Genomic DNA, 27,409 nt, shown 5'->3' on the forward strand with positions numbered 1-27,409 from the left:
ATTGCTCAGCCATCAAGATCTTCTAGAAAAGGCAGGACAGAGGCCTGAAAGAATCAAAAAAACCCTCAGACGTCTAATTGCGGGGTTTCTTAAGACTTTCTAAATAGCCGAGGAAAGTCAATATTTGCAGCCTTGCACCAGAATGTACCACTGGTATAAATTGAAGAGACTTCCCTTTTTCCCTGTCTGTGAATGAGTGAATTGAAGTATAGATGTCAAATATTAAAATATTATACTATTTTGCCCGATAGAGTAGAGGGAAAAATAGGGAACTAGATGGAATAAACTACTGTGATTAAATGAAGTTATATGGGGAAAAGGGAAGTCAACTTTAAGTAGGCTTGGCAGAATTGGAGTTTTTTAAAATAATTTTGATGGATTTTTGGTGATTTTTATCAATTTGAGGTTTCACTATTGCGAGGGTATTTTGGGAGAGGATCAGACAACAGCAGGGGTCAGACAGTGATTATATAAAGACAGTAGATGTTGAGATGCAAAAAGTTAAAGCTTTATAACCATTAAAACAGAAACCAAAAAGTTAAAGCTTTATAAACCATTAAAACATGTCACAGTGTGCAAAGTCAATAGCCTTAAATCAAACTCTGGTAAATGCTAGGGCAGGAATTTTCTTACTTTGCCTCTTTGTAAATGTCGATGATTATGGATGGAAATATGTTTCCACCGGTTTGTGCGGGTAGGGTGAAATCGACGTTTACCCACATTTACTGATAATAATCTAGTACTTTCAAACCTATTTATAGCCTGTCTCTGCTTTGGGTTAGGGAAGGGATGGCTGGATGGGGCAATGGCTCCCTCTTGTGTCCCGTAGATGGAGTCTCTCCTCAGTGCTCTAGCCAGGATTTTGGTTAGTTTGGCTTTCTGATATTGTCCTATCGCGCCGTTGAAACGGTTCCTTCCCCTGTGCAATCTCACCCTTTCTGCACTGCATTTCACCAGCCGCCCCGTTACCCAGTTATCTGCATCTTTTAGCCTGGAGCCCTTCACAATCCTCCCACACCAAAATAATTTGGTAGTGTCAGTAAATTTCCCCTCTCACTCTTCACCCTGTAATCCTAGGCCATTAATTAAATATTGAACAGTCCTGATCCTATCTGTGATCGCTGGGACCCCTGTTAGCCCACAGCAATTGTTCCCACCCCCACCCCGCCACGCCTACATCTGTGCCCCTGACAGCACCGAACTCCGGGGCCGACCTCCTGGGCAACCCTGCGCTCCCCACTGGCCACAGCTCCCCGTGTCAGTCAGCACCGCTGCAGCCTGCCTCCCTTGTGCAAGACCCCCCGCCATGCAGCCCCCCAGCCACCACCTGCATGTCCGCAGTTCCTTGCCTCACAGCTCTCCATCGCCCCTCCCCTCCCCCCATGCAGAGGGATCAGACTCCCCCACGGGGCAGCAACAGGCCCATGTTCAACCATCCAGTTTTCTAGGGGATCCTTTTAAAATTAACATCCCCTCCCCCCACTGGGGAAATAAACAACTAAATCCCTCTCCGTCCCGGGTGGTCTCAACCGTCAGAGCGCCCCGCAGACCCCAGCTCTCCCAGGCCTGTGCCCCCAAACACCAGCTGCAGGATTTCAGCTCTACCCTTGCCCCTCTGGAGGGGATCCAGCCGGAAACAGGCCCCCGGCTCAGACTCCAGCCCGCCAACGACTTGCCCCTTCCCTCCTGCAGACAGACCGCTCCACTGAGGTACGCGGCTGAGGGTTCGGTTGCCCTGAACCCCGCCCTCTGGGCTTCTTGAGGCTGGGCCTGTTGCTCTTCGGTCACACTGCGAGGGGAACCATGTTTAATCCCCCCCCCGGACCGACAAAATTGAAGTGAGTTTTAATCTGAATGTTTGCCCTGGTGCTGTGGGCGTCCCCCAGGAGGATGAGGGCAGCTCGTTCATGGGAGCAGGGCGGGTCGCAGCCAGTCTCTCCTGCAGTGACAGGTAATTTACTAGTCATAGGAGCAGTGACTTGACTGGGGGGCTCCGACACTGCTGGTCTGTGCTCTCACCAGTACGCTGCTGGCAACTCCGCATTGGCCCTGGCTCAATCCCTCCTGTTGGAGCTGCTCTGCTTTGTACAAATCATTAAACATCCGAGGGACGGGAACCTGGTTCTGTCATATCCCAGGTGAATGTGCTAATCGCAGGGCCACGGAGTCTTGCTCCTTCTCAGCCCCAGTGAATATTTCACAGCCTCATTGAATATCAGGGTTGGAAGGGACCTCAGAAGGTCGTCTAGTCCCAGAGGTGAAAGTAAGCTGGTACGCCCCGGTACGGTGTACCGGCAAGAGCCAGTGCACCATACCGGGGTGGATCGGCTTCCGCAGGTGCAATTTAAAGGACCTGCAGCTCCCAGCAGGCTCCGGGGACATTTAAAGGGCCCGGGGCAGTAGTGGTGGCCGGAGCCCCGTCCCTGGAGCTCTGCTGCCGGAGCCCTGGGCAAGCAATGGCAGGGCTCCGGGGATGATTTATTCATGGCGGGGTTGGACGGTAGGAGAGGGTCGAACAATAATTATTTAATGACAGTTGAGGTTAAGGTTCAAAAAGTTAAAACTTTATAACTCTTCAAACAAAATTATCAACATCTCATGTCAAAACGTACAAAGTAACCAGCCTCAAATCAAGCCCTAATAAGCTTTCATGCAACGTTTGTCTGTAAATTTCAATGACCATCGATGGAAATATATTTTTGTCGGCTTGTGTGCGTATGGTGAAATCGCTGTTTACTGACAGAAGTCTTGTCCTTCCAAGCCTACTCATACCACAGGGGAGTGCCTTAACCTCTTGGACATTCACACCATGTTCCAACCTGCTGTCCTTTGTCCTACCTGTGTGCAGAGAACTCCTGCGGGGCCACGCCAGTCAGGTAGGTAGGGGAATGCCTAGTTTGAGAATCCCTCTTCAGGGTCGTGGGGGCACAGGAGAGGCCTCCAAACTCTGGGTCAGCATCAGCAGCTGAGCGTTGATTTAGTTGGGGGTTGGTCCTGCTTTGAGCAGGGGGTTGGACTAGATGACCTCCTGAGGTCCCTTCCAACCCTGATGTTCTATGATCCTTTTCTGTGATATTCAACATGTGTCTTTCAAACTGGTTTGACAGGATGTCCCTGGTCTCTCTGACAGAGCAGCAGCAGGAACTGAGTTCCTGAGCAGAAAACAATTAGAGTGGTGTGTGAAAAGGGGAAGGAGAGGGAGTGTCTGCTCTGTGGTTTGCCCCATAGATGAACTTTGTTCCTTAGGGGCCACTGAACTTTGCTGTATCAGCTACCAAAAGGGAAGCTTTTTGCTCCTTCCTGACTGCGTTTGCAGCCGTTTTACAACGGCACCAGGAAATGCCCGTGTGCTGTCCCCAGCTGCTCTGGTCCCCAGCTGAACTGTCCTTTCAGAAGGGCTCTTTGTTTTCATGGCCAGAGTTGATTTCTTCCAATACTTCTTGTCCTGTTTGGCTGCAGCTATGAGTCACCCTGGCCAGGCGTCTTCAGCTGTGTGTTTAACTTCCTCCTGTCAGTGAGCGAAGAGGGGAACGGCAAAGTAGAAATTCGCTTTTCTTTGTTCTAAATCATGATCTGTTCAAAAATGGAGCCTGCTACTCCCGATTTTAGCCCCTCTTATTGGCTGTGTAAAAGCATCAGGGTACCCGCAGTGGTGACTGACGTCAGGCGACGGTACCATACTTAGATGTTCCTCCCCTGCCTCAGTTGTTTATGTCCCAACACTCACCCTCCAACCAAAGTGAATTGGAATGTCTACTAAAGTCTCCTTCCATGTCTAATGTATTTTGTCCTCTGCACCATCCAAACTTATGGCCTTATGGGTAAATTCCTCCCTCCATTTCCCCATGCATATTTCTCCAGCATCTGGGCCAGCTAACTGTCCTGTATGCTGCAGACTGGATGTTCTCTGTCCTCTCTTCACTCCCTTTCCTATTCCCATTGACCTCCATGGGGTAACTCCAGATTTGCACTGGAGTTCCTGAGATCAAAATCTGGCCCTGCTCCACTGGCATGGGTGGAGTCACTCTGGATTTACACCTGGGGTCATGGAAAGGAGAACCTGGTTCCTCATCTCCTGTCTGATGTTAACCTGGCCAGTCTTTTCCTGTATCCTCATATCTTAGCTGTCCTCTCTCACTTATTTCTCCTCTTCTGCTATAGATAGCCTTGCTCACCCTTTCTACCTTTCCTTTTAAGGGTTGTTCCTGGAACTGGATTTGGGAAGGATCCTCTCTGCTGATTTTATTTCCTATTTGAATCAGGGATCCTACCATGGAAACCCTTGTTTGGAGCTAAGGTCACTTAAGTGCAAAACCCCCCCATGCAATTCCAGGGATTAAAAAAGGAAATGTCTAGTTAAAGGACACATACTTAACTTAACTTACCATACCACCCACACGTCACGTTAAGCTAGTGCCGCCTGGGTGCGCTGCCAGAACAAACTCCCATGAACGATCAACAGAGGAAAAGAAGACAATGCACACATTGCATTCTGCTAGCTCGCATTCTAATGCAAAGTCTGAACTCTGTCTCCGGCAATGTTAACACACATTTATTTTTGACACCTCTGCCCTGGTTAAGTGTAGGATATGTTGTGAGAGTCTGGACTTGATGTTTGGAATTAGAAGTGGCTGGGGGTGCTAGGATTCCCTCTGAGATCTTTTTCTACTCGGGTTATCTAGAACACCTCGTCCAGTTCCAGGAGAATGCTCCGTCCAGTTCTCTGGGGTCCAAAAACTCAGTTCGACTCCAGCTTGTCACTGAGCCTACTTTATTAGGCAGCGGGGGTTAGGTACAGGGTGATAACATAGTTCCAAATCATGTCTCACACTCCACAATTTATTGACGTTTTTGCTAGTTACTACTTCTTGAATCTAGTTGGTTTGGACATCATATTGCTCATGTAAGGACCAGTCACTCTGCAGATGGTGGAAGGACCAACTGCTTGTGTCCTCACCTTGTGACACCTAAGACAGAAAATATCATATTGCCTCATAAAATCCATGGTACGCCCACATCTTGATATTATGTGCAGGTTTGGTTGCCCCATCTCAAAAAAGATATATTAGACTTGGAAAAGGTTCGGAAAAGGGCAACAAAAATTATTAGGGGTATGGAACGGCTGCTGTCAAGGCTGATTCCCCACTCTGGCACTCCGAGTGCAGAAGGTGAGGGCCCGCAAGGATTCTAAAAATTAATACTGGCCACTCCAGGCTTGTATTAAACTCCCAAGGTTACAGTTTCTCTCTGACCTTGGATGGGTAGATGCTGCCACCACCCAAATGCAAAAAACCCCCTTGAAACCAGAAAGGCGCACTTGGGAATTCCTTCCTGTGGGGTACCCTCAAGCCCTTTCACCCCTGCTCCGGGGAAGAGCTGAGAAAGAAGAACAAAGGAAATCCGCTGTTGCCATCAGCTAATGAAACAAGATATACACAAACCTCTTCAGAAACCAAAAATCCAATTCTGTTTTTAACAAAGGTAAATTTTATTAAAAAGAAAACACATCTGGAACTTAGGCTTTTTGCTAGATCTTAAAAGAAAGTTACAAAAATTAAGCATCAAGATCGCTCTCTTGAGGCTCAGCTTAAAGGTTACAAGCAAAACAAAAGCATCTGGAGTTAATACAGAGGAGTCCACAATGAAAACTAAAAGAAATAATTCCTAATCACATCTTCCTAGGCATTCCCTGAATTTACTTACATTTCTGGGGTTCAGTTTAGGTAGGATCTGATGCTTTTTCATAGCTGGCTTAAAGCTTCTCAAAGCATAACTGCTCCCTGTTTCCCTCTTTCCTGGAGAACCACAACACACAGGCAAAGGGAAGGTTTTTTTTCCCCCATTTTAAAAAGTTCTAGCCCTCCCATTGGCTCTTTTGGTCAGGTGCCCACTATTTTGATCAGGGCTTGTTAACCCTCTACAGGTAAAGCAAGTAGAGAACAGCTACCAAGAGGAATTTTATAGCTAACTGGCTGGCTGGGTGTCCATAAAAGGGAGCTACCCCCATCCCCCCTCATTTATCACAGCTGCCATATGAGGACAGATTAATAAGACTGGGACTTTTCAGTTTGGAAAAGAGACGACTAAAGGGGGGATATGATAGAGGTCTACAAAATCATGACTGGTATGGAGAAAGTAAAGAAGGAAGTGTTACTTACTCCTTTTCATAACACAAGAACTAGGGGCCACCAAATGAAATGAATAGGCAGCAGATTTAAAACAAACCAAAGGAAGTATTTCTTCACACAACGCACAGTAAACCTGTGGAATTCTTTGCCAGAGGATGTTGTGAAGGCCAAAACTATAATTGTATTCTAAAGAGAGCTAGATAAGTTAATGGATGATAGGTCCATCAATGGCCTCTGTTTACCAGGAATGGGCGACAGGGGATGGATCACTTGATGATTACCTGTTCTGTTCATTCCCTCTGGGGCACCTGGCACTGGCCACTGTTGGAAGACAGGATATTGGGCTAGATGGACCTTTGGTCTGACCCACTGTGGCCGTTCTTATGTATATTTTAAGCATATCTGTTCCGGCTGGTCCCAGTTATCGCAAGTAGCTGGAAAACACCGTCTCCAGCACACAGCCTCTCACACCCTTGTTTACAGTTTAACCTTGTGCTCAAATCAAGCTATCCGCAAGTTTACTCAAGCCTACAATGGGATGTGTGGGGACCATCTCGTATCTCTCCTCCATCCACCCACCCACCCCCGTTCCCACTCATCCCAACTTTCTCACACAGTCAACCAATTTGTACATGCAATTGCTGATGGCTTCCTATTGCACTCTGCTTGCAGAAACCATGTCCAGCTCTCCATGCCAGGAACGCGTACCTCACTTAAAATCCCTCTGGCACTACACTAAGCATTCCTATTGCACTGTGGGCAGGTCTACACTACCCGCCAGATCAGCGGGAAGCGATCCATCGATCCCCGAGCGCTCTCCTGTCGACTCCAGTATTCCACCGCTGCGAGAGGCGCAAGCGGAGTCGACGGAGGAGCGGCGGCAGTCGACTCAGTGCTGTGAAGACGCTGTGGTAAGTCGACCTAAATACGATAATGTTCTGCCAACGTTCTTAATCCAGCCGGATAGTTAGACGGTGTCTTGTTTTCTTTTGGATTCTGTTCTTAAAAGCAGAAATATTGTTCAGTTTCACTGGGCCCCTGCAGTCACACTCCAGTCTGCCATATTCCTGGACAGGATCCCATCCTCGCCTCCAAATTCCGGGCCTTTCGCTCTTTGCACAACGGAAGTCATATAAAGGAACCACAGAGACACCAGATCTATTTAACTATTTAAATGCCCACGCACTCCGTATTATGTCCGAAGATTTCAGATTCATCAGCTTGGAAATGACAACAGGGAGTCCACTGAGAATGTGACAGAAGCTCTACAAGATTATTGAAAGGGAGGCTCCTATACACTACAGTTAGACAACGCACATTGTGAGGGCCAGGGCCCAAGGCTGGAACTCATGGAAGAGGGTGAATGGAAGTTCTGCTTCGTCTCTGAGGGACCAAGCATATGTGTCGTGGTTACACTCCAAGAGAAGAAGTGGAAGATGAACAGACCCTTCGTGGAGAGCCTTGCTTGAGCTGGACTTTTGTTTAGACTTTGGTTTACTTGGACTTTCGTTATCAAGAAAAAAAAAAAAGGAGGAATTGAGTGAAGTGGCCTACGTTTTCCAAGATTAAGGTAGGACCGTTTCACAGTACACAAGAGACAGCATTCCACACATTTTATTAACTATATTTTAATAAAACCTGTGTATTACAATTGCATTTAACTCATGGCCAAAAGCATTGGACAATCAGGTGAGCAGACCTACTCAGCTTTGACATCTGTACACTTGTGACTATAGAGAGACTGATCTCCTTCCTTAGAGGTTTTTAAGGTCAGGCTTGACAAAGCCCTGGCTGGGATGATTTAACTGGGAATTGGTCCTGCTTCGAGCAGGGGGTTGGACTAGATGACCTTCTGGGGTCCCTTCCAACCCTGATATTCTATGATTCTATGATCTGCTTTCCCAGTGCTGGCTGACTAAAAAGGGAGAGAAACCCAGAGTTTCAACCCTGCTGAGTATAAGAGCTCTGTCAAACTCCGCTTCACAAACACTCTACGTCTGTGAAGTTTAGTTCTGTCCTGGACCAGAACTTCTATCCTTTGGATTTCTTGAGCAGTTCAGCGCTGCAAATATTAAGTGCTCTGTACTATCAGAATTTATGTCAAAGTTTAGGAGACGCCTCCAATTTGGATAAGCAAGAATGTGTTAGCTAGGATTCGGACAATTAAGATTTGATTACATCTAAAACAGGGAGCTTAGGGGTAGTTGATAAATGCAAAGATCTGCTGTATAAACGGAGTGTAAAAGTGGCACTTTTTTACAGGACTGGCCTGTTCCTTTGGTGTATTGGAGGCTACGTCTGGATGCCAAGCTAGGAGGGTGATTCCCAGCTCAGACACATACTGCTGCCGGCTCGGCAGGGGTATAAATAATTGTGAAGCCGTGGTAGCATTTTTTTTGCTGATGTAGCTATGCTGGCAAAAACCCTTCTTTTGCTTGGGGATCTGGTACAAGCTACACTAGCAAGAGGACTTTCTTAGTGGTATAAACCGAGTACACTAGGAGGCTTGGCCAGTATAGCTATGCTGGTGCAAATGTCTCACAAACCTTTCAAGTGTACACAAGGCCTGCAACCCATTAGAGAATGAGTTGCACAGTTGTAACGAAGGCTTTGGCTACGCTACAGAGCCAATGTCGGCACAGTGTAGACGCACCAGATGCTGATGTTTCCATTTTTCTGCTTGTGTAGGAATGCCACCTCCCTGGACCATGTTAGCCACAACCACAGATGTGCTCTTCTGTTGGCATTGCTGCATCTACACTGGGTTTTTTCCCGGCATAGCTATGTCATATGCGGGTGTGTTTTTTTTAATACCCTTGACCGACACAGTTACGCCAGTATAAGTTTTAAGGGTAGTCCAGGCCTAACTTGTTCTGCAGAATCTTTCCCTGGTGATGAGATGTGAGAAGGGAACAACTCATAGAGTCCGGGCTGAGGTTTTTCAGGATTGTCAGTTAGACAAAAACAGCTTTTTATTGGCCACTGGAGCATGTTTGATGCTTATCGGGAGACGGTGAACCTTGGGGATGCACAATGCTGTCACGCCACACCTTGAAAGATGATGTTGCACTCCTATTTTGATGTATCACATAGTTTCGTGATGCAAAATAAAACCAGTTTTCTTGCTTTCAGTCTCCATTTGAAAGCTGCAAATTGTACGGGAGTTTTCCATATTTCCCACAGATTACAAACACACACACTTTTAAAGAATATTAAACAAGTAACAGAAGTTACCGATTGTTGTTCTTCCGAATTGAATGCACTGCCATTTACATGGATTTTCTCAGCATGTTGGTTATTTCATTTTGAATGCTTCCTCCAGGCTCTCCAGAGCCTGCTCTTTGGTTATTTTTTCCCAGTCCCCTGGGAGATCAGCTGGTTCAGCATGATACCTTTCAGCAAATTCTTGATTGAACTCCTTAAAAACAAACTTCCAGTAATCAGAGGCGTTGATGCTGGGGTCTGGCTGGATGCGCCAGTTGGGAAAAATAGTGCGATAATCTTTAAAAGGATGATCCTTCCATTGTGTCTCCGGGCATTGGAATATGCAATTGGAAACCACAGCAGAGGAGCATAATTCATAAACTAGTATGTTTGTTTCAACGCATTGGTATGTCCCTAATCCTTGAGGCCGATGTACCGATGCAAAATGCTCCTTATGATCAGTACCTACTGCCTCACACGGGACTTTACAGAATGGACACTGCTTCCCACAGCCAAACACTCGCTTGAAGATTTCATCCTGGGGCTTCACTGACAGAAGGGAGAGTTTAGACTCTGTTTCCAAATTTTTAAATTCAGCTAAGATTTGTTGCTCCAGTTGAGAAAGGGAAGTCTGAATAAAAGCAGTGAATTTCCCAGTGTTAACTGTGTTTATAAACCGTATCCCCACTAAGCTGTTTTTGGAAATGACCAGATCTTTCTGCAGCACTTTGCAAAAGTTGTCTATAAAGGCCAAGACTGTGTTAGACTTATCTTCGGAGTTTTCCAGAGCACCCCTGACTCTCTCTATTACAGTGGATAGAATCTCTCTCTCCAAATCTTCCAGGCCTTTGTTTTCACTGTAGTGATCAACCAGGTGTCTCTGTATCCAGGTTTTCACAAAATCTTCATAGTTTTCAATATATCTCACATAGTTGTAAAAATCATCTTCCTCCAACAATTTTTTCTGTGTGGTAAATTGGAAAAAGCCTCGGCTGGCGTAATCAATGGACTGTCCACTTCTGAGAATGTCATCTGATATTGCTATTCCTAGCCTCTTATTCATATAGTCCACCAGGGCAGGCTTCAAACACTGGTCACAGAAATCCCTGGCTCTCTTGTGACTTACCTCTTTGTCTAGGTAAAGATCTTTCAGGATGGAGAAATACTGAAGTTTAAGTTTTTTCTGACTTTTCTGAGGGTCAGTTTCTTTCATAAAATTATCATGGATTTCTTGAAACACACGAGCAGCTTCTCCCAAAATGTGAAGCTTCAGGTCAACTTCAAAGCAGCCACTTGTGTGAAGTTTTGAAACATCCTCCTGTTGGAGTCTCTCATTGATCATACACAGCAATTCTCTGCAATAGATTTCATCATAGTCTGCTTTGGAATTTGCTTTCTCATCAATGTAAGTAGAGCACTGGTGCATTAAGGATGTAGCAAGTTCCTCTGCTTTATGCCAGTTTTCCTTTGTGAACAGTTCCTTCAAAGTTTCAGACCATGCTAAATCTAAGTGTTCTTTTTTCATTGTGAAAGAACTCATTGAATAATGTAGCAAGCTCCCAGCTTCTTGATGCATCAGTCTCCCTCGAACCTCCAGGTCCTCTTCCAGCAGGCTTTGCATTTCTTGAAAAATGGTTCGCTTCATTGAAGAAAATAACATTGACTCGGACAACACCCCTCTCCACATTGCCTGGAATTCCCGCTCCAGTTCCTCATTGTTCAGTTTACGCTCGCGACTCCTGCAGTCTTCCAGAAGCTTGTCAACCTCTTGTTCAATTATTTGCCGGAACTCAGCCTCGCTATTGTAATACCTACCATGGCGCATTCTATTGTTCTTTGCTCTCTCCAGCTGTTGGTGTGAATAACGGTGAAACGTAGATGTCGTGCTTTTTGTGCTCCTGACGAAATCTTCTTTGATTTCTAACATATGCATGGCTGTTGCTCCACCTTTTATATATTTTTCCAAACACTCAAAAATCTTGTCTTCTTCATGCTGCAGTTTCTCCTGGGTTTCCCGACTTAACTGGGTGAAGATCTCGCTCTCCAGTTCCTCTGGTGCCTGATTCTGGATGAAAGTTTCTTGTTCGGACAGCCAGAGATGCATCTTCTTTTGGAATTCCCATGCCAGTTCAGAAAACTTGGTAGACAGCTGGTTGTAGGCCTCCGTGGCAAGGGGGTTTCTGAAGCTGAAGCAGAAGTTCTCATGCTTCAGTGCGTTCCACAGGCTCTTCACCCATTCAATAAACTGGGGGACGTTTTTGGGAGGAATCTCAACTGAATGGATCCTTATCAACTGAAACAGGTGTTTCTTCAGCTTCCCCACGCTCTCACTGTATTCCAAGTTCACTGGCGCCATGGGAGGGACTCCGTGCCACAGGCTGGGGAGGTGCCAATCTTGTATTTCTGGATCATAGTCCATAATATCTGAGAATGTCACTTCTTTGTGTAGTTTTTCCATCTTTGCTGCAGCTATGGTCATTTCATCCAGCTGCTCCAGGAGGTGCTTCCTGTCCCTCATGTTTTGTCCATGCGCAGACACATCACTGACGTTGTGATGCACAAATAAACACTGGGGTTTTTGCCTGATTTCCTTTATTCTGAGAAAGGCATGGACCATAATTTGCAGAAAATCCTTCATTTCGGTGACTTTCTCCATGGCCATGTTAACAATGGTTATGTCACTCAGTCCAATCACCAGTGTGGCCAGCTCACTGTCATGTTGATAACTATCCTCCAGCTTGGCTGTTTCAGGGGCCTTCAGGCCTTCTGTGTCTATCACCAGGATGAAATCACAGCTCAGGTCCTCCTGAAAGTTCTCTGCCACTTTAATGAGCGACATGAAGGCTCCTTGTGTACTTCGGCCACTGCTCACTGCAAATGGCAGGCCAAACATGGTGTTGAGGAGGGTGGATTTCCCAGTGCTCTGCACTCCCAGCACCGTTAGAACCAGCATTCTGGACTTTTCCCCCAGCTTGACATGGAGCTGGGTCAGAACATCTGTCACCCACTGCAGTGGGATGTTGGAGGCATCTCCATCGATCAGCTCCATGGGAAACCCTTCCAGCATCAGGTCAGCTGCTATGCCTGGGAGACGGGTGAATTGCTTTTCGCTTTCTGCCCTTTTGCCTTCCTTCACCATCGCGTGTTCAGCCTCATACAACTGCCCCAGCTCACGCATGAAATGCTCCACCCCTAGGGAACTGGCAGAGATGAATTCACCCAGTTCTTCTAGCTTTTGTGGGTCACCTGCCAAAGCATTATACTTAGCTTGTAGTCTGGATTGTTCATCCTTAGCAATGTGATCCAGCGTATATTTCAGCCATATGAGGAAGTGATGTTTTTCGACTGCAGTCAGTTGCTCTAGTCCATTGATAAATTTAATCAGCCCATCGTTAAGTTCACAATTATTTTGCTGGGCATGAAGCTCTGACAGTTTTTCTTTCAGCTGCACTTTATAGTCTTCAGGAGGGACAGCCCCTTGTTCTTTCATTCTGCACAGCTCTTTTTCAACTTTAGTCAAGGTATTCCACAGATCTCCTTGGAGTTTCAGCATTTCTGTCTTGCAGTTGGCCACATCTCTCATGTTCATGGTAATTTCTCTAGCCCACTCGCTTCCGCTCTGACATTCCTCACAGTCCTCATCTACCAGGACACCTAATTCACGTGCTGCTGTAGCCATGGCTTCCATATTTACTCTCTTGTTAGAGGAGTTCATTATGCTTCGTATCGTGTGCTGGAGATTTTCTACAAATTCTGTCTCATTTGTGGTGTTGCTTTTCTCCAGCACGTTTAATTTGTTCAGTTTCAGCACTGGGGCTAATTTACTAAGGAAACCCAGAGTTTGACTACATTTCTCAGCCTGGGCACTGAGGATGAAGTAGTATTCGGTGGCTGAGCCCTGCAGAGATGATAACAGCGCGTATTGTCTCTCGTTGATGCTCTCAGTAACTATGAACACTGCTGAGGAGACCTCTGTTAAAAAGCTGAACTGCAGCCAGTGGGACTCAATGTCTCCGCGCAGATTTGTAACCGCGATGGGTTCTGGGAAAAGATCTGAGCTCTCCTTCCCCGAAGGGAAATACCAGGAAATCTCCACCAGCCCATCTGCAACTTCCCGAGGGACATTCCCAGACTCCATGTCATGATGGATGAAGAAATCATAGTGCTGCTGGGAGGGGCTGAGAACCTTATTCAGGAGTTTGGACTTGGAGAAGCTGCAGCTCCCCATCCGTACAAAGGAAATGGTTGGCATTGACGTGAGCACCAGGCTCTCCTCTCTGAACCCTCTGCTCTCTGCCAGGGAGTGGGGCCTCCACTTCCTCACAATGTCCCTCATGGCCCACAGCAGTAGGGTGCACTTGGGGGTGTCGAGGGCAGGTAACAGCAGAGGGAGGGCAAACTGGCACATGGACATTTTGGACAGGATCTCCTGCTGTAGGAAACTGTCTGAGCAAAGCAGCACGGCACAGAGAACATCGAGGGGGTTCAGAGAAGCTCTAGCATCCATGTTGCTATGATGAAGAACATTGCCACCATCGCCTTGTCCCCCGTTCTCCTCGCTGCTGGCTTGGTCACCAGGTGCTCCCTGCCCAAGGCTCGTGTTTCTGGCTGTCCCATTCAAAGCCATGACCTTCCTCATAAAATGCCACGGTAAATCCCCTAATGCCCGAGGAATCCAGTTCTGTAGATTTTCTTGGTTTATTTCTTGGAGATCCCTCAACCCCAGCCTCATGCTTCTGTGCTGCTCCATCTTCAGCGTGACCAGGAGGTTCTGGAGTGCTCTCTTTCTCTCTGCAGAAAGAGGTGAAAGCATGAGCAAGTTTCAGAACTGATATTTAAAATATAGAATTTTTTTGGCAAGTCTCTTTTGACACTGAACATTGGTGCACACTAGGGGTGTTGAAAACTGTGGTCTTCACTTTCAAGCATGAGTGAAAGAGAGGGAGAAACCACGTAAAAGATTTTGGAGCATGAATGGATGAAGAAATGATCAATGAAGCTAAACTTTTCAGTTCTATTCCATTACCTCTTCTATTCCTTGCAACCTGTTCTGTTCTCTTTGTGCAAATTTAAAGAAACCAACCTACCAACCAACCAACCCAACCCACTAAAGCAAACAACCCCAACCAACCAACCAAAATAAACTCTTAGCCCCAGAATCTTCAAAAATATTTAGGCCCCTAATTTCTATTGATTTTATGCTTTTCTCTCACTGAACATTTGCAATGAGTCATCCCCCACACTCTTTTCTCCCTCATAAAAGGACAGTCACAGCAGCAAATCCTTTCAGACAGCTCTTTGCAACTTGAGCTGTGAAACCCAAAGCACACAAAACTTGTGCTTAATTCTGCATCATTTAATGCGGGTGTTTCTATTTGGATCCAATTGGTTCCAAGCTGGTGGAGAACCGAGGATGTACAAACAAGGGTGTTTGCTTGCTAAGGTAGTTTCTCCATGCTTAGCTCACTGATTGTTGTTAAACAAGGAAATAAGTAAGTTGGCAATTGCTAAATGCATCAAGTTGTGCTAACTTTGAAACTACATCTTTAACAGTTATAAGGATTTTCAAAACCACCTAGGGGATCTAGGCGCACATGTTATCTGGTGCAAGGATCTCACAGCTATGAGATATAATAACAGAAAAAACAATTTGGACCAAAACCTTCCCTGCAGCAAGTGAGGCTTGGAGCAGGGTAGGTTACTTATGGGCTGGGGAGGTAGGAATCCTTTCCCACTAGATGTGATGTTATCTAATTAGAGTATGATCATGCAAACCACTGTTGCTCCCACTGTTATATAATTGTAACAAATCTTATATAAAAAGTGCAACACATGACCAGAAAGGGTTAAGCATCCTGCAGGTTAATTGACCCAGAGTCAGCCTGTAGAGACATGTTAGAAATGGTAATTAAGGCCGTTCTATGGTAGATAGGCTAGAACTTTGAAATGCAAACCTATATTGTTAGAAATTAGAGGTAACGCTAATTGTATGTGTGTACTCATCTTGTTAAATGTTAGCCATGTAAACAGTGTGACAAAGCTCTGTCCTTGCCTCCGTGGGTCCCACGTTTCCTGGCGGATTTCGCTAGCCTCAGAGGCTCACTGTGACCCTCCACGTAACCCTTCTCTCTCTAGAGACAAGGGTCACAGTCTCAGGGCCTCCTTCCTTGTGCCTGATATGGTGTGTACTACTCAGTCTCTCCAACAGCACAACTTCCTCCCACAGCTCCTGACACGCACACCCACCTGACTGACTGGGAGGCTTTTAACTAGTTTCAGCCAGCCCCTGATTGGCTTCAGGTGTCCCAATCAACCTAGCGTTCTCCCTGCCTTCTGGAAAGTTCTTAATTGGCCCCAGGTGTCTTAATTGACCTGGAGCAGCTGCCATTTCACTTATCCTGGTACCAGGGATTTGTTTAGCCTGGAGCTAATATATCTATCTCCCACTACTTTTCTATAGCCATCTGGCCTTGCCCTGTCACAACAGACAGTTCCTGTCTGCCACTATAGCTACTGATTCAAAGATCAAAAGGGAATATTAACATTTAGATGAATCTTGAGTGCAATAATGTCATTGTCTAGATGCCTCTTTAAAGTTTGTGATAAGCTGCTTAATAGATAAATTATCTTATGTTGATCCATGTAGTTAATTACTGGTGAAGTTTAGGAAACAGAAGGTTACTTCAAAAGCCTATTGTTCATCCAGGACTGTGGTCAAGTGGCTGCTAGAACACTATATAAAAGACCCTTGGGTCCTGATCCTATCATCTCAGATCTGCTTAAGCTTCTTCAGGGGAAGTTTGAGTCGCAAGATTGAGATCACAGTCCTAAGCTGGAACACCCTGAATATGATATTGGACATTGGACTATAACCTATGAACTAAATTCTAAAAACTCTTTGCAACTACAAAGCTCACCATCTCTGCTATGAATCTGAATTTCAAGGTTGCACTCATGTCTGTACATATATTGATCTTTTAACCTATACACTCTCTTTTCTTTTTAAATACATTTTAGATTAGTTAATAAGAATTGGCTGTAAGCGTGTATTTGGGTAAGATCTGAAATATTCATTAACCTGGTGGGTAATGTGTATGATCCTCTGGGACTGGTAGAACTTTTTTTATATGATGAATAAGATTATCAGTAATCCTCCTCATATTTAACTTGGGTGTCTGGGTGGAAGCCTGAGGCTGGGTTACTTTAAGGGGACTGTGTTGTTGGGTTCTGGGTAACCAGTGAGGTATTATAGAAGCTGTTTTATGCTTGCTTGGTGAATCTAAGCATTGGAATATCCACCAGCTTTGGCGACTGTCTGCCCCGTTCTTTGCAGCTCACACTAATTGAGTGACCTCAGCTGGCTTCCCTGGGACTCTGGTCACACTGGGTGGAAGAGAAGAATCACTTCCCAGCTGTTCTTGCAGCCCTGAGGTTGAAGTAGTATGGGGCCCCTCCTGCATTTTCATTCTGCAGAGAGAGAGTCCAGTGCAAGGGGGGACTCTCAGGCTCTGCCTCTGCTCCCTATACAACCTTCCACCTCCTTTCAGTGTCCAGGTGGATTTTTCTAATGTCCAGGGTTTTTGCAGAGCAGATATTGCTGTTCTGAAAGATCCCCGACTGGTCTATTTCCCAACTGGTCCGTCCCTTCCCTGCAGCCACTGTTGATTGGTCCATTCCCCTGCAAGCCACAGCTGCCAGACCCTGCCCACCCAGGCCCTGGTTCCCAGCCCTGGGGAGGGGGATCCTGCGGGGGGGGGCGGGGGGGGGTTAACTGATGGCTGTCGCTGCATCCTGGGTTTGCACCAGCTGCCCTGCTACTGTGACAGGGCGTGACACTGCCCACCACCTCCAGTGAGTACCCCCCACCACAGATGCCCCCTCCAGCACCCCCAACTGTGCCCCCAGCTCTCTCCCTCCCCCCCAGTTTTCCCCTGCTCTCCCCCTCCCCACTCTGGCAGTGTCCTCTTTTTGAGAACCTGGAACGTTCATAAAAGAAAATACCTTTAAGGAGTTCTTCCCCCACCATCTCTGGGTCTTGGTGAGTCTCTGATTCCTGGTGTGGATTTGAACCACCTAGAAAGACATTGTGGGTACTTAAAGATCCTCTTGATTAATTTCTCAAATGCATCTTTTTTCCTAGCCACACAAATAAGCCAACTCCAGGAGTGGGAGGCAGTCTCTAATTTCTGCAAAATAATCTGACAGGTGCAGTGAATTTCTCTTGAATTCTTGGTTCTTAAAGTACATCCCGCATAGTGCAAATCCGGACGTTTTGCAGCATTGACAAAGGACATTCCACATTAATATGTGTGTATTTATGTGGGTGAGACACCTCTGATTTTTCACTCTGCTTTCAAATCCTATTTTAGATCTTATTGTGACTGAGTAGGGAGTATTAACCTGGTAATGTTGCATGGGAGTTTTACTAGTTTGTCTTCCACTAACACGGGGCGTGCCTCCGTTTCCCTGGGGTACTGCACCAATACTGGATGGGGATGGGAAACAAGGGGGTGACTTCACTGACGGATGATACTTGACGGCCAGCATGTAAAGGATGGCGGCTGCCCTTCGTGAACTGAGCCCAGGAGGGGGCTGGGGCCAGGTGACACCTTCTGCCTGGGAAATTGGACAAAGGCTGGAGGAGGGGCCGGGGTGTGTGGTTGGGCGAGGCAGCAGGACGGGGTTTCAGTTTGGAGCTGGCTGGGGAGACGGGGGGAGGCCCAGAACCCGGGACCTGACTGAAGGGTCCTGTTTTCTGTACCTACAAGCTCTGTTTTGGACTGTATTCCTGTTGTCTAATACAGTGCTTCTCAAGCGATCTGATGTGGGAGACTGGCAATTTTATTTTCCAGCATGCGCGCAGACCGGCAGCCGATGGCTCGCAGACCGGCACTGGTCCGCGGACCACCACTTTGAGTAGCATTGCTCTAATAAACCTTCTGTTTTACTGGCTGGCTGAGAGTCACGGTGAATTGCAGGAAGTGGGGGGTGCAGGGCCCTGACTTCCCCCACACTCTGAGGCACTTATTCATTCCACACTTTCGTAGTTTAGCCCGAGCAACATAGTCTCACCTTTCTTTGTTTACGCAGACTCTCAGCTTCGCTGGGTCAGTGTAGCCACATCAATGTATTTTTTGCTTTGTACCAAACGTGGCAAGAACAGAAGCTCACTAAGCAGAGGAGACGTATCTCTTGATGTAAACAAACAGGCGAAAAATCCAAATGTTTTTTTGCTTTTGGTGAAAACCAGTGTTGGGGACACTGGGGCATGGCCACTAGGTAACTCGAGGGGATGGAAGACCACGAGTGTCGATGAAGCCCCCTCGCACTAGGCCCAGGTGTCCTTGGCGCCCCCCCCCCCCCCCGCCTGGAGGCACACACAGCAGTTATGCTGAGAATCTGCAACAATATGTTGCAGAGTCAGACTGCCTGAAACTAAGCAAGGCCAAACAGGGGAGATATGGAAGAACAATGCTGAATAAAGCAGCTTTATGTATAGTTTAACAAATGATACAGAGAACCAGGGAACTAGCTGGGAACTGGATTGGCTGGCTATATGGATACTTGGGGCAGCTTGCTATTGGATAAGTATGCTGGGAAAAAGGATGTATAAAAGCCTGTGTAACTTCCTGCTCTGTTGTGCAGGATTTGAGATTTTATTCTCCTTGTACCTTTTTGCAGCTGCAAATAAACTTTTCTGTTTCTCCACCCCGTTGTGATTATTGGGTGCAGCACACCGGGTAACGAACCAACTCAAGCTGTTGTTCAGCCTCTCGGCACTGGGTGCCGGCAACACCAGGAGAAGGAAAAGAGTAAAACCTGGAGCTGAAGAGGGAGTAAAGATTACCCGAAACGTATACAAATACACCTAAAATCGAAGTACTTTCTGGAACCTTCTTGCATGCCTAAAGTATATGAAGAATTAAATCTATATTTTATCTAGGCTCATGCATGCACACAAATGCAGGACAAAGCAAATGCTACGCAGGGAAGTTGCAGAGGAGTGACAGTCAGAGAAGGGGTTTTATCCTTCCAGGTCTTGTTTCTTACCAGATCCCGTTGTTTTTTTCAATCTCTCTGCCAGGTCTTCCTGGTTTATAGCCCTCAGCACCTTCCTAGTCACCTCCACACCATTCTCATCCTCGGAGCAACTGAGCAGCTCCTCCATGAGGGCTCTGGGGTCTGCCACCCGCAGTGTGCTCCAGGCGATGTTTCCAAAGCCTTCTTGCAACTGAATTTCACTCAGTTTGGATTTAAATGTCTCAAACTCTTCTCCCAGGTCTTCCACGGTTCCCAGCAGATGATCTCTCACCGTCTCCTCCATGCTGCTTCCTCAGAAGACGGACCACAGCCTCAGGAAACTGCTTCTAGGCATGCAAACAGGAAGCTCAACAATGATTTATTCTCAGAGACCAGCCAAAAACGAAACTAAAAACTCTCCAGTGCACACTGCATGGAACAGCCCCCCTCTCCCTTCCTTCAGAGCTGCTCCATCCAATGTGCACTGGACCAGGGCTGCGCATTTCGCTTTACACCCCAAATTCAGAGCCCCAAACGCTGAGCTGACACTTCTGATCTTAAGGAGCTACTTGTTGGTAGAGAAGTGACAGGTTATTAAGCCTCATTTCACCAAATTCATGCAGCGTCTGGGCTAGACTCAAGCCCTCCAGATGGAGTCTTTGTGGTCGGCGGCTTCAGAGAATGACTCCTGTCTAAATGAATACCAGGAATAATGGAGCAGAAGTCACACCTTGTGGAACCACAGACTGTTGCTTTGGCGTAGGGTGACCAGACAGGAAGTGTAAAAAATCAGGACGGGGGTGGGGGTTAGTAGTCTTCTATATAAGAAAAAGCCTCAAAGACTGGGACTGTCCCTATAAAATCGGGACAGCTGGTCACCCTACTTAGGCCCAGTCTACACTTAAAACATAGGTCGACTTCACTCTGTTGCTCAGAGGTGTGAAAAATCACCTCCCTCTGCCTCTATGCCATCCTAACAGCGAGAGGGGATGCATCTAGGTCAGCAGTGCTCAAACTGTGGGTCAGGACCCGAAAGTGGGTCGCGACCCTATTTTAATGGGGCCACCAGGGCTGACATTAGACTTCCCCACCGCTTGGGGCCAAAGCCTGAGGGCTTCAGCCCTGGGTGGTGGGGCTCAGGTTACAGGCCCCATCAGGGTCTGAAGCCCTTGGGCTTCATCTTTGCCCCACGCTCCGCACAGGGCGGTGGGGGCTTGGGCAGGCTCAGGCTTCAATCCTCCCTCCTGAGGTCATAGAGTAATTTTTAGTGTCAGAAGTGGGCCACAGTGCAATGGAGTTGGAGAACCACTGATCTCGGTGAATGGAAGAATGCTTCTGTTGCCATAGCTACTGTTCAGGGAGGTGGTGTTGCTATGCCAACAGGAACACCCCTTCCAGCACTGCAGGCTGCATCTACCCCGTGGGATTATGTTGGCATAGCTACAGCAAAGTAGATGTGCCGGAATAAACCACCATTGTGTAGACAAGCACTGAGACCTGGTCTATGCTTAAAAGTTAGGTTGACAAAGCTACGGCGCGAATTCGTACCCTTGAGCCCTGTAGCTATGCCAACCTGACTCCTGGTGTGGTGGCAGCCAGGTCAATGGAAGAACTCTTCTATTGACCTCACTGGGGGCAGGTGGATTATCTACAGTGATGGAAAGACCCCTTTCATTGCTGTAGGAAGTATCTACACTATGGCATTATAGCAGCGCAGCTGCACCACCATAGCCGTGCTGCCATAGTACCTGCAGTGTAGACGTGGCCTTAGTCAACGTTACTACCCAGACCCTGGCTTCCATGCTCATTCTCTCTCACTCTCACACACAGATCGAGAGAATCAAGAAACTACCAGTTTCTAGATCGCTTGGTAAACTGGGTGCGAGCAAACAATATACATTTTAATACAGCTAAATATAAATGTATACATCTAGGCACAAAGAACGCAGGCCATCATTACAGAACTTGGGCCTCTATCCTGGGAAGCAGTGACTCTAGGAAAGTCACGGTGGAGAACCAGTTGAACATGAGCTCCCGCTGTGATGCTGTGGCTAAAAGAGCTCATGTGATCCAGGCGAATCCCAAATCGGAGTAGAGAGGTTATTCTACCTCTACATTTGGCAATAGTGCGACTGCTGCTGGAATTCAGTATCCAGCTCTGGTGCCCACAATTCAAGAAGGATGTTGATTAACTGAAGAGGGGTCAGAGAAGAGCCAAGAGAATGATTAATGAATTGGACAACCTGCCTTAGAGGGATAGATCCTAGGAGCTCTATCTATTTAATTTAACAAAGAGAAATTAAGGGGTGACTTCATCCCAGTCTATAAGTACCTACATGGGAACAAATATTTAATAATGGGCTCTTCAATTTAGTAGAGAAAAGTCTAACGTGATCCAATGGCTGGAAATTGAAGCTAGGTCAATGCAGACTGGAAAGAAGGTGTATATTTTTAACAGTGAGAGTAATTAACCACTGGAACAACTCACCAAGAATTGGGGTGAATTCTCCGTCACTGACAATTTTTAATTCAAGTTAGGTTGTTTGTTTTACAGATCTGCTCTGGAAATGATTTTGGGGCCGTTCTAGGACCTATGTTATCAAGGTCAGACTAGATAACCGCAATGGTCCCCGCTGGTCTTGGAATCTATGAATCTAGATTAGATTTTTTTCTACTAACCTTTCGGAAGAAGCCAAGGAAAGTAACAAGGAAGAGAAGAGAGCAGGAAATGGTTCCTGGGGGGTGGCAAAGGCACTGTGTGCATACCTTGGATCCTGGTGTGCCATTGTCACTCCTGTCAGTGAGTCTCTGGGCCCAGACTTTGAACTGTTTATATGGCTTGAACCTGCTTACCTCAAGGTGACTTGATAAGAAGAATGAGCTGAACCGGCAGTATTCAGCGGAGCAAGCTGTTATAATCTCTGCCTATTAAAAAGGTCTCTATTCTAGCAGAGTGGGAGCTCTGCTGTTCTGTCTGTGAGTCCAGATGCACAAAGTATTTATAGCGTTGCAGGGTTTTAAAGATGACGGCTTTACGTACTCTAAAATCCCCATGCTGACTCAGATTGTTTTGACATTTGCTGTATCGCTGGGGGGGGGGGGGGGCTCAGAAATGTGCACAGAGCAAAACTGTAAAGGTGGAAAATTGGGTACATTTCCAACTGGGGGGGAGGAAGCAATTGCAGCCAACTGTGCTCACCCCCCCCCCCCCCCAAAAAAAAACACCTCTCACCCCTCCACGCTGCTCCACCAAGCCAAGGCGACAGGGCTGTGCTTCCATCCGCTGCTCCCCGCTCAGGGGAAGGAACCTAGAGCTCCCTGTATTCCCCCAGCTGCCCCCAGCCATGGGAAAGGGGATCCAGGCTCACCCTCCTCCCGATAAAGCTGCTTCTAGGTGGCAAGGAAAGATCACAGCTGGGCAGGGAGAGCAGGTGGGCTCAGCGCTGTGCAGTGGGGGTTATCCATGTCCCACTTCCCTCTCCCCATTTCAGGAATGTCCCCGTTGACTCTGCACTGTTCCTGCATCCTCGCCCCAGCTCCTCACCCGGTGGGTCCTGTGTCGAAGTGACCCTCCCGGAGAAGGCAGCACCGGGTTGTGCTGGACAGACAGAGATGGGAGCCAAGGTGATGTTGAAAGAATTAATGTGCAGCCAGTGGCTTATGGTCCAAACCTGAAACAAACCAGCCTCTTCACTCACCCGTTGTCCTAGGGCTTCACAGCCTCCCCTCTCAGGGGTTTCTGGTGAGCCTGCTTCCTCCAGCGTCCTGCTCCCAGCCAGCTCTGCTCCCTTTCTGGAATGCCGGCCCCAGGGTTACCTCCCCGGACACCTGGCCCCTTGACCCAGGACCCACCAGAGGAGTTAACGCAACTCTATGGCTTCCTCGCCCCTGGCACGGGCTGCCCCAGCAGCTCCCCCAATTCCTGCCCTCTGACAGGTCTTTATGGTTAAGTCTGCACTGCAAAGAAAAACCCGCAGCGCTGAGTCTCAGTGTCCGGGTCAATTGACTCGGGCTCTGGGGCTCGGGTTGCTGGGCTAAAAATAGCCATGTAGACATTCCCGCTTGGGCTGGAGCCCGCGTTCTGAAACTTGAGGAGCGGTCTCAGAGCTGCCTGGGCTCCCACCCGAGCAGGAACGTCTACATGGCTATTTTTAGACCAGGAGCCAGAGCCAGTTGACCTGGGTTGTGTGAGACCTGGTGCCTCAGGGTTTTCTTTGTAATGTAGACATGCCCTATAGCCCCAGATATAGCCCTTTAATTAGCTCAGCTGGGCCCACCTGCTCTGACACGGGGGAGCTTGGCCTGCACGATTTGTTGAAACATTTAGGTTGCTTTCAGGGTGCTTATGGAAAATGGGCCCACCCTGAGAACAGACCTATAGGCCCGGCAAAGATCAGACTTAGCCCGTCCGTGTGGTGTAAAATGATTGTGTTTGGTGTATGTTTCTAAATTTTACAGCAATTCCAGTGTGACTCAAATGATAACATACTTCTTATAATAAAGAACTCTCTATAAAGTTGAAGGACTTATGATAAGGAGAGGTTTCAGAGTAGCAGCCGTGTTAGTCTGTATTCGCAAAAAGAAAAGGAGTACTTGTGGCACCTTAGAGACTAACCAATTTATTTGAGCATGAGCTTTCGTGAGCTACAGCTCACTTCATCGGATGCATGCCGTGGAAACTGCAGCAGACTTTATTTATACACAGAGAATATGAAAAAATACCTCCTCCCACCCCACTGTCCTGCTTGTAATAGCTTATCTAAAGTGATCAGCGGCACTGCTATGGGTACCCGCATGGCCCCACAGTATGCCAACATTTTTATGGCTGATTTAGAACAACGCTTCCTCAGCTCTCGTCCCCTAAAGCCCCTACTCTACTTGCGCTATATTGATGACATCTTCATCATCTGGACCCATGGAAAAGAAGCCCTTGAGGAATTCCACCATGATTTCAACAATTTCCATCCCACCACCAACCTCAGCCTGGTCCAGTCCACACAAGAGATCCACTTCCTGGACACTACAGTGCTAATAAACAATGGTCACATAAACACCACCCTATACCGGAAACCTACTGACCGCTATTCCTACCTGCATGCCTCCAGCTTTCACCCTGACCACACCACACGATCCATCGTCTACAGCCAAGCTCTGCGATACAACCGCATTTGCTCCAACCCCTCAGACAGAGACAAACACCTACAAGATCTCTGTCAAGCTTTCTTACAACTACAATACCCACCTGCTGAAGTAAAGAAACAGATTGATAGAGCCAGAAGAGTTCCCAGAAGTTACCTACTACAGGACAGGCCTAACAAAGAAAATAACAGAACGCCACTAGCCATCACCTTCAGCCCCCAACTAAAACCCCTCCAACGCATTATTAAGGATCTACAACCTATCCTAAAGGATGACCCAACACTCTCACAAGTCTTGGGAGACAGGCCAGTCCTTGCCTACAGACAGCCCCGCAACCTGAAGCAAATACTCACCAACAACCACATACCACACTACAGAACCACTAACCCAGGAACTTATCCTTGCAACAAAGCCCGTTGCCAACTGTGCCCACATATCTATTCAGGGGACACCATCACAGGGCCTAATCACATCAGCCACACTATCAGAGGCTCGTATACCTGCACATCCACCAATGTGATATATGCCATCATGTGCCTGCAATGCCCCTCTGCCATGTACATTGGTCAAACTGGACAGTCTCTGCGTAAAAGAATAAATGGACACAAATCAGATGTCAAGAATTATAACATTCATAAACCAGTCGGAGAACACTTCAATCTCTCTGGTCACGCAATCACAGACATGAAGGTCGCTATCTTAAAACAAAAAAACTTCAAATCCAGACTCCAGCGAGAAACTGCTGAATTGGAATTCATTTGCAAATTGGATACTATTAATTTAGGCTTAAATAGAGACTGGGAGTGGCTAAGTCATTATGCAAGGTAGCCTATTTCCTCTTGTTTTTTCCTACCCCCCCCCCCCCCAGATGTTCTGGTTTAACTTGGATTTAAACTTGGAGAGTGGTCAGTTTGGATGAGCTATTACCAGCAGGAGAGTGAGTTTGTGTGTGTATGGGGGTGGGGGGGATGTGAGAAAACCTGGATTTGTGCTGGAAATGGCCCAACTTAATTATGCACATTGTAGGGAGAATGGTCACTTTGGATGAGCTATTACCAGCAGGATAGTGAGTTTGTGTGTGTGGTTTTTGGGAGGGGGGTGAGGGGGTGAGAGAACCTGGATTTGTGCAGGAAATGGCCCAACTTTATTATCATGCACATTGTGTAAAGAGTTGTCACTTTGGATGGGCTATCACCAGCAGGAGAGTGAATTTGTGTGGGGGGGTGGAGGGTGAGAAAACCTGGATTTGTGCTGGAAATGGCCCACCTGATGATCACTTTAGATAAGCTATTACCAGCAGGACAGTGGGGTGGGAGGAGGTATTTTTTCATATTCTCTGTGTATAAATAAAGTCTGCTGCAGTTTCCACGGCATGCATCCGATGAAGTGAGCCGTAGCTCACGAAAGCTCATGCTCAAATAAATTGGTTAGTCTCTAAGGTGCCACAAGTACTCCTTTTCTTTTTATGATAAGGAGAGTCATCAGCCTCACCACCATGGCGTGAGAGAAATGAGGGCTCAGGAACTGGGATGGATCAAGAAATAAACACTATAGGCCCATTACTAGTGCCTCAGCTTCAGGAGTCATGCGATTACAGCAAAACCTCAGCTTTCATTTTACGCAAAGGTTTTAGCCCTGAAGACAAGTTGGCTGCTGTAGAGAACTGATCAAAAAAGCAAACCAAATATGAGTGTTTATAAAAGTTGTCAGGTTCTTTTCAAAGGATTTCTTAATGTAGTTGATGGGACAGTTTAAAAATGAATCATATTTAAACACATGCAAGTTCCTCATCAAGCTTGCCAGTCATTGGTCATCCTCCTCCACATTCCTATCCAATAGGAGCTAAAGTTTGCTTCCCCTTCTGCCCTTTTCAGCCGCATCCATAAGGTAGCGAGGGGAGATGGTTTTATCGTTGTTTGAGAGTCATCATATACAAAGGTTAGGAAGAAAGAATTCAGAGGGAAAGAGAGCCAAGGTAAATTTGAAAACAAATGCTATAGAAATCGTACTGCAAGGGGTCATTAAACATGACATGATTTTACTCAGCTTGAAAAAAAAAATCTCTGTTTTGAACATGTGACCAGCTTGGATCGCATATTGGCTGGGCAGCTGCCTCCAGAGAAGAAGTGGATAATCTGTGGCAATGGAGCAGGGGAGGCGCGTGACACTTGGGTTTGGGCGGCATGAGCACCAGGAGCTCCCTAGAAGTCGGGGGGGGGGGAATGAGCACCTGGACCATAGCCCCACCCCCCTGCTCTGCCCTGAGGCCGACACCCACTCGGCCTCCTTCCTCCGAGGCCCCGCCCATGTTCCACCCAACTCTGCCCCATCCCTGGCCCCCCTCCCCCAAGGCTCGGCCCACACACCCACGGCTCGAGCCTCTTTGCCCCCTCCCCCGAGGCCCCCGCTGCCTGCCACTCACGCCTCTTCGCCCCCTCCCCGGTGGCCCTTCCTCGCCCACTGCTTGCGCCTCTACTCCCTGAGCAGCGGGCGAGGAGGGTCCTCGGGAGAAGGGGAAGAGGCGGAGCGGGGACAGGAAGAGGAGCAGTGTGAGTGGGGCCACGGGGGAAGAGGACAGGCAGGACCACGGCAGGGCTACAGTATCAGCGGTTCGAAGGGGCGGGCTGGCTGTCCTCCAGAGGTTGGTGCTCCACATCTGGTTTTGGGGAGGCTTAGCCTCCTCTGGCCACTTATACCCACCACCCATGCAATGTGGATAGTTTGATCTGGGACTTGAATAAAAACAATTGTCCAAATCCGGAAGGTCCCTACTTAAGTTTTTAACCATTCCTTTCTTACGCAAATTCCCCCTGACTTCAGTGGGAATTCTGCCTGAGTCAGGACAGAGGAAATACTGAGTAAGAACTTGAGCATTAGTCCCAAATGCTCTAATAAATCGTTTTTTATTCTTTCAGACG

General features: G+C 47.3%; 1 protein-coding gene across 1 annotated transcript; it reads right to left on the reverse strand.

Annotated features, from left to right (window-relative positions):
- Nucleotides 1-7,740: 7,740 nt before the first annotated feature.
- On the reverse strand, nucleotides 7,741-19,790 carry LOC125638093 (up-regulator of cell proliferation). The gene is made up of 3 exons (XM_048853387.2): nucleotides 19,383-19,790; nucleotides 17,334-17,405; nucleotides 7,741-14,123 (listed from the first exon to the last, which is right to left on the reverse strand). The coding sequence occupies exons 1-3, from the start codon at nucleotides 19,654-19,656 to the stop codon at nucleotides 9,424-9,426; spliced, it is 5,046 nt and encodes a 1,681-aa protein (XP_048709344.2). The 5' UTR covers nucleotides 19,657-19,790; the 3' UTR covers nucleotides 7,741-9,423.
- Between the last annotated feature and the right edge of the window lie 7,619 nt (nucleotides 19,791-27,409).

Source organism: Caretta caretta, chromosome 6, assembly GCF_965140235.1.
Source record: "Caretta caretta isolate rCarCar2 chromosome 6, rCarCar1.hap1, whole genome shotgun sequence".
Classification (NCBI taxonomy): Eukaryota; Metazoa; Chordata; order Testudines; family Cheloniidae; genus Caretta; species Caretta caretta.

Bases quoted from the DNA above. Each gene is read 5' to 3' on its own strand.
- LOC125638093 (XM_048853387.2), bottom strand. From the start codon at position 19,656: ATGGAGGAGACGGTGAGAGATCATCTGCTGGGAACCGTGGAAGACCTG. The intron at 17,406-19,382 runs GTAAGAAACAAG...ATGTCTTTCTAG, and splicing joins GAAAAAAACAACGGGATCTG to GTGGTTCAAATCCACACCAG. The intron at 14,124-17,333 runs GTATTTTCTTTT...CTCTTTCTGCAG, and splicing joins GGGGGAAGAACTCCTTAAAG to AGAGAAAGAGAGCACTCCAG.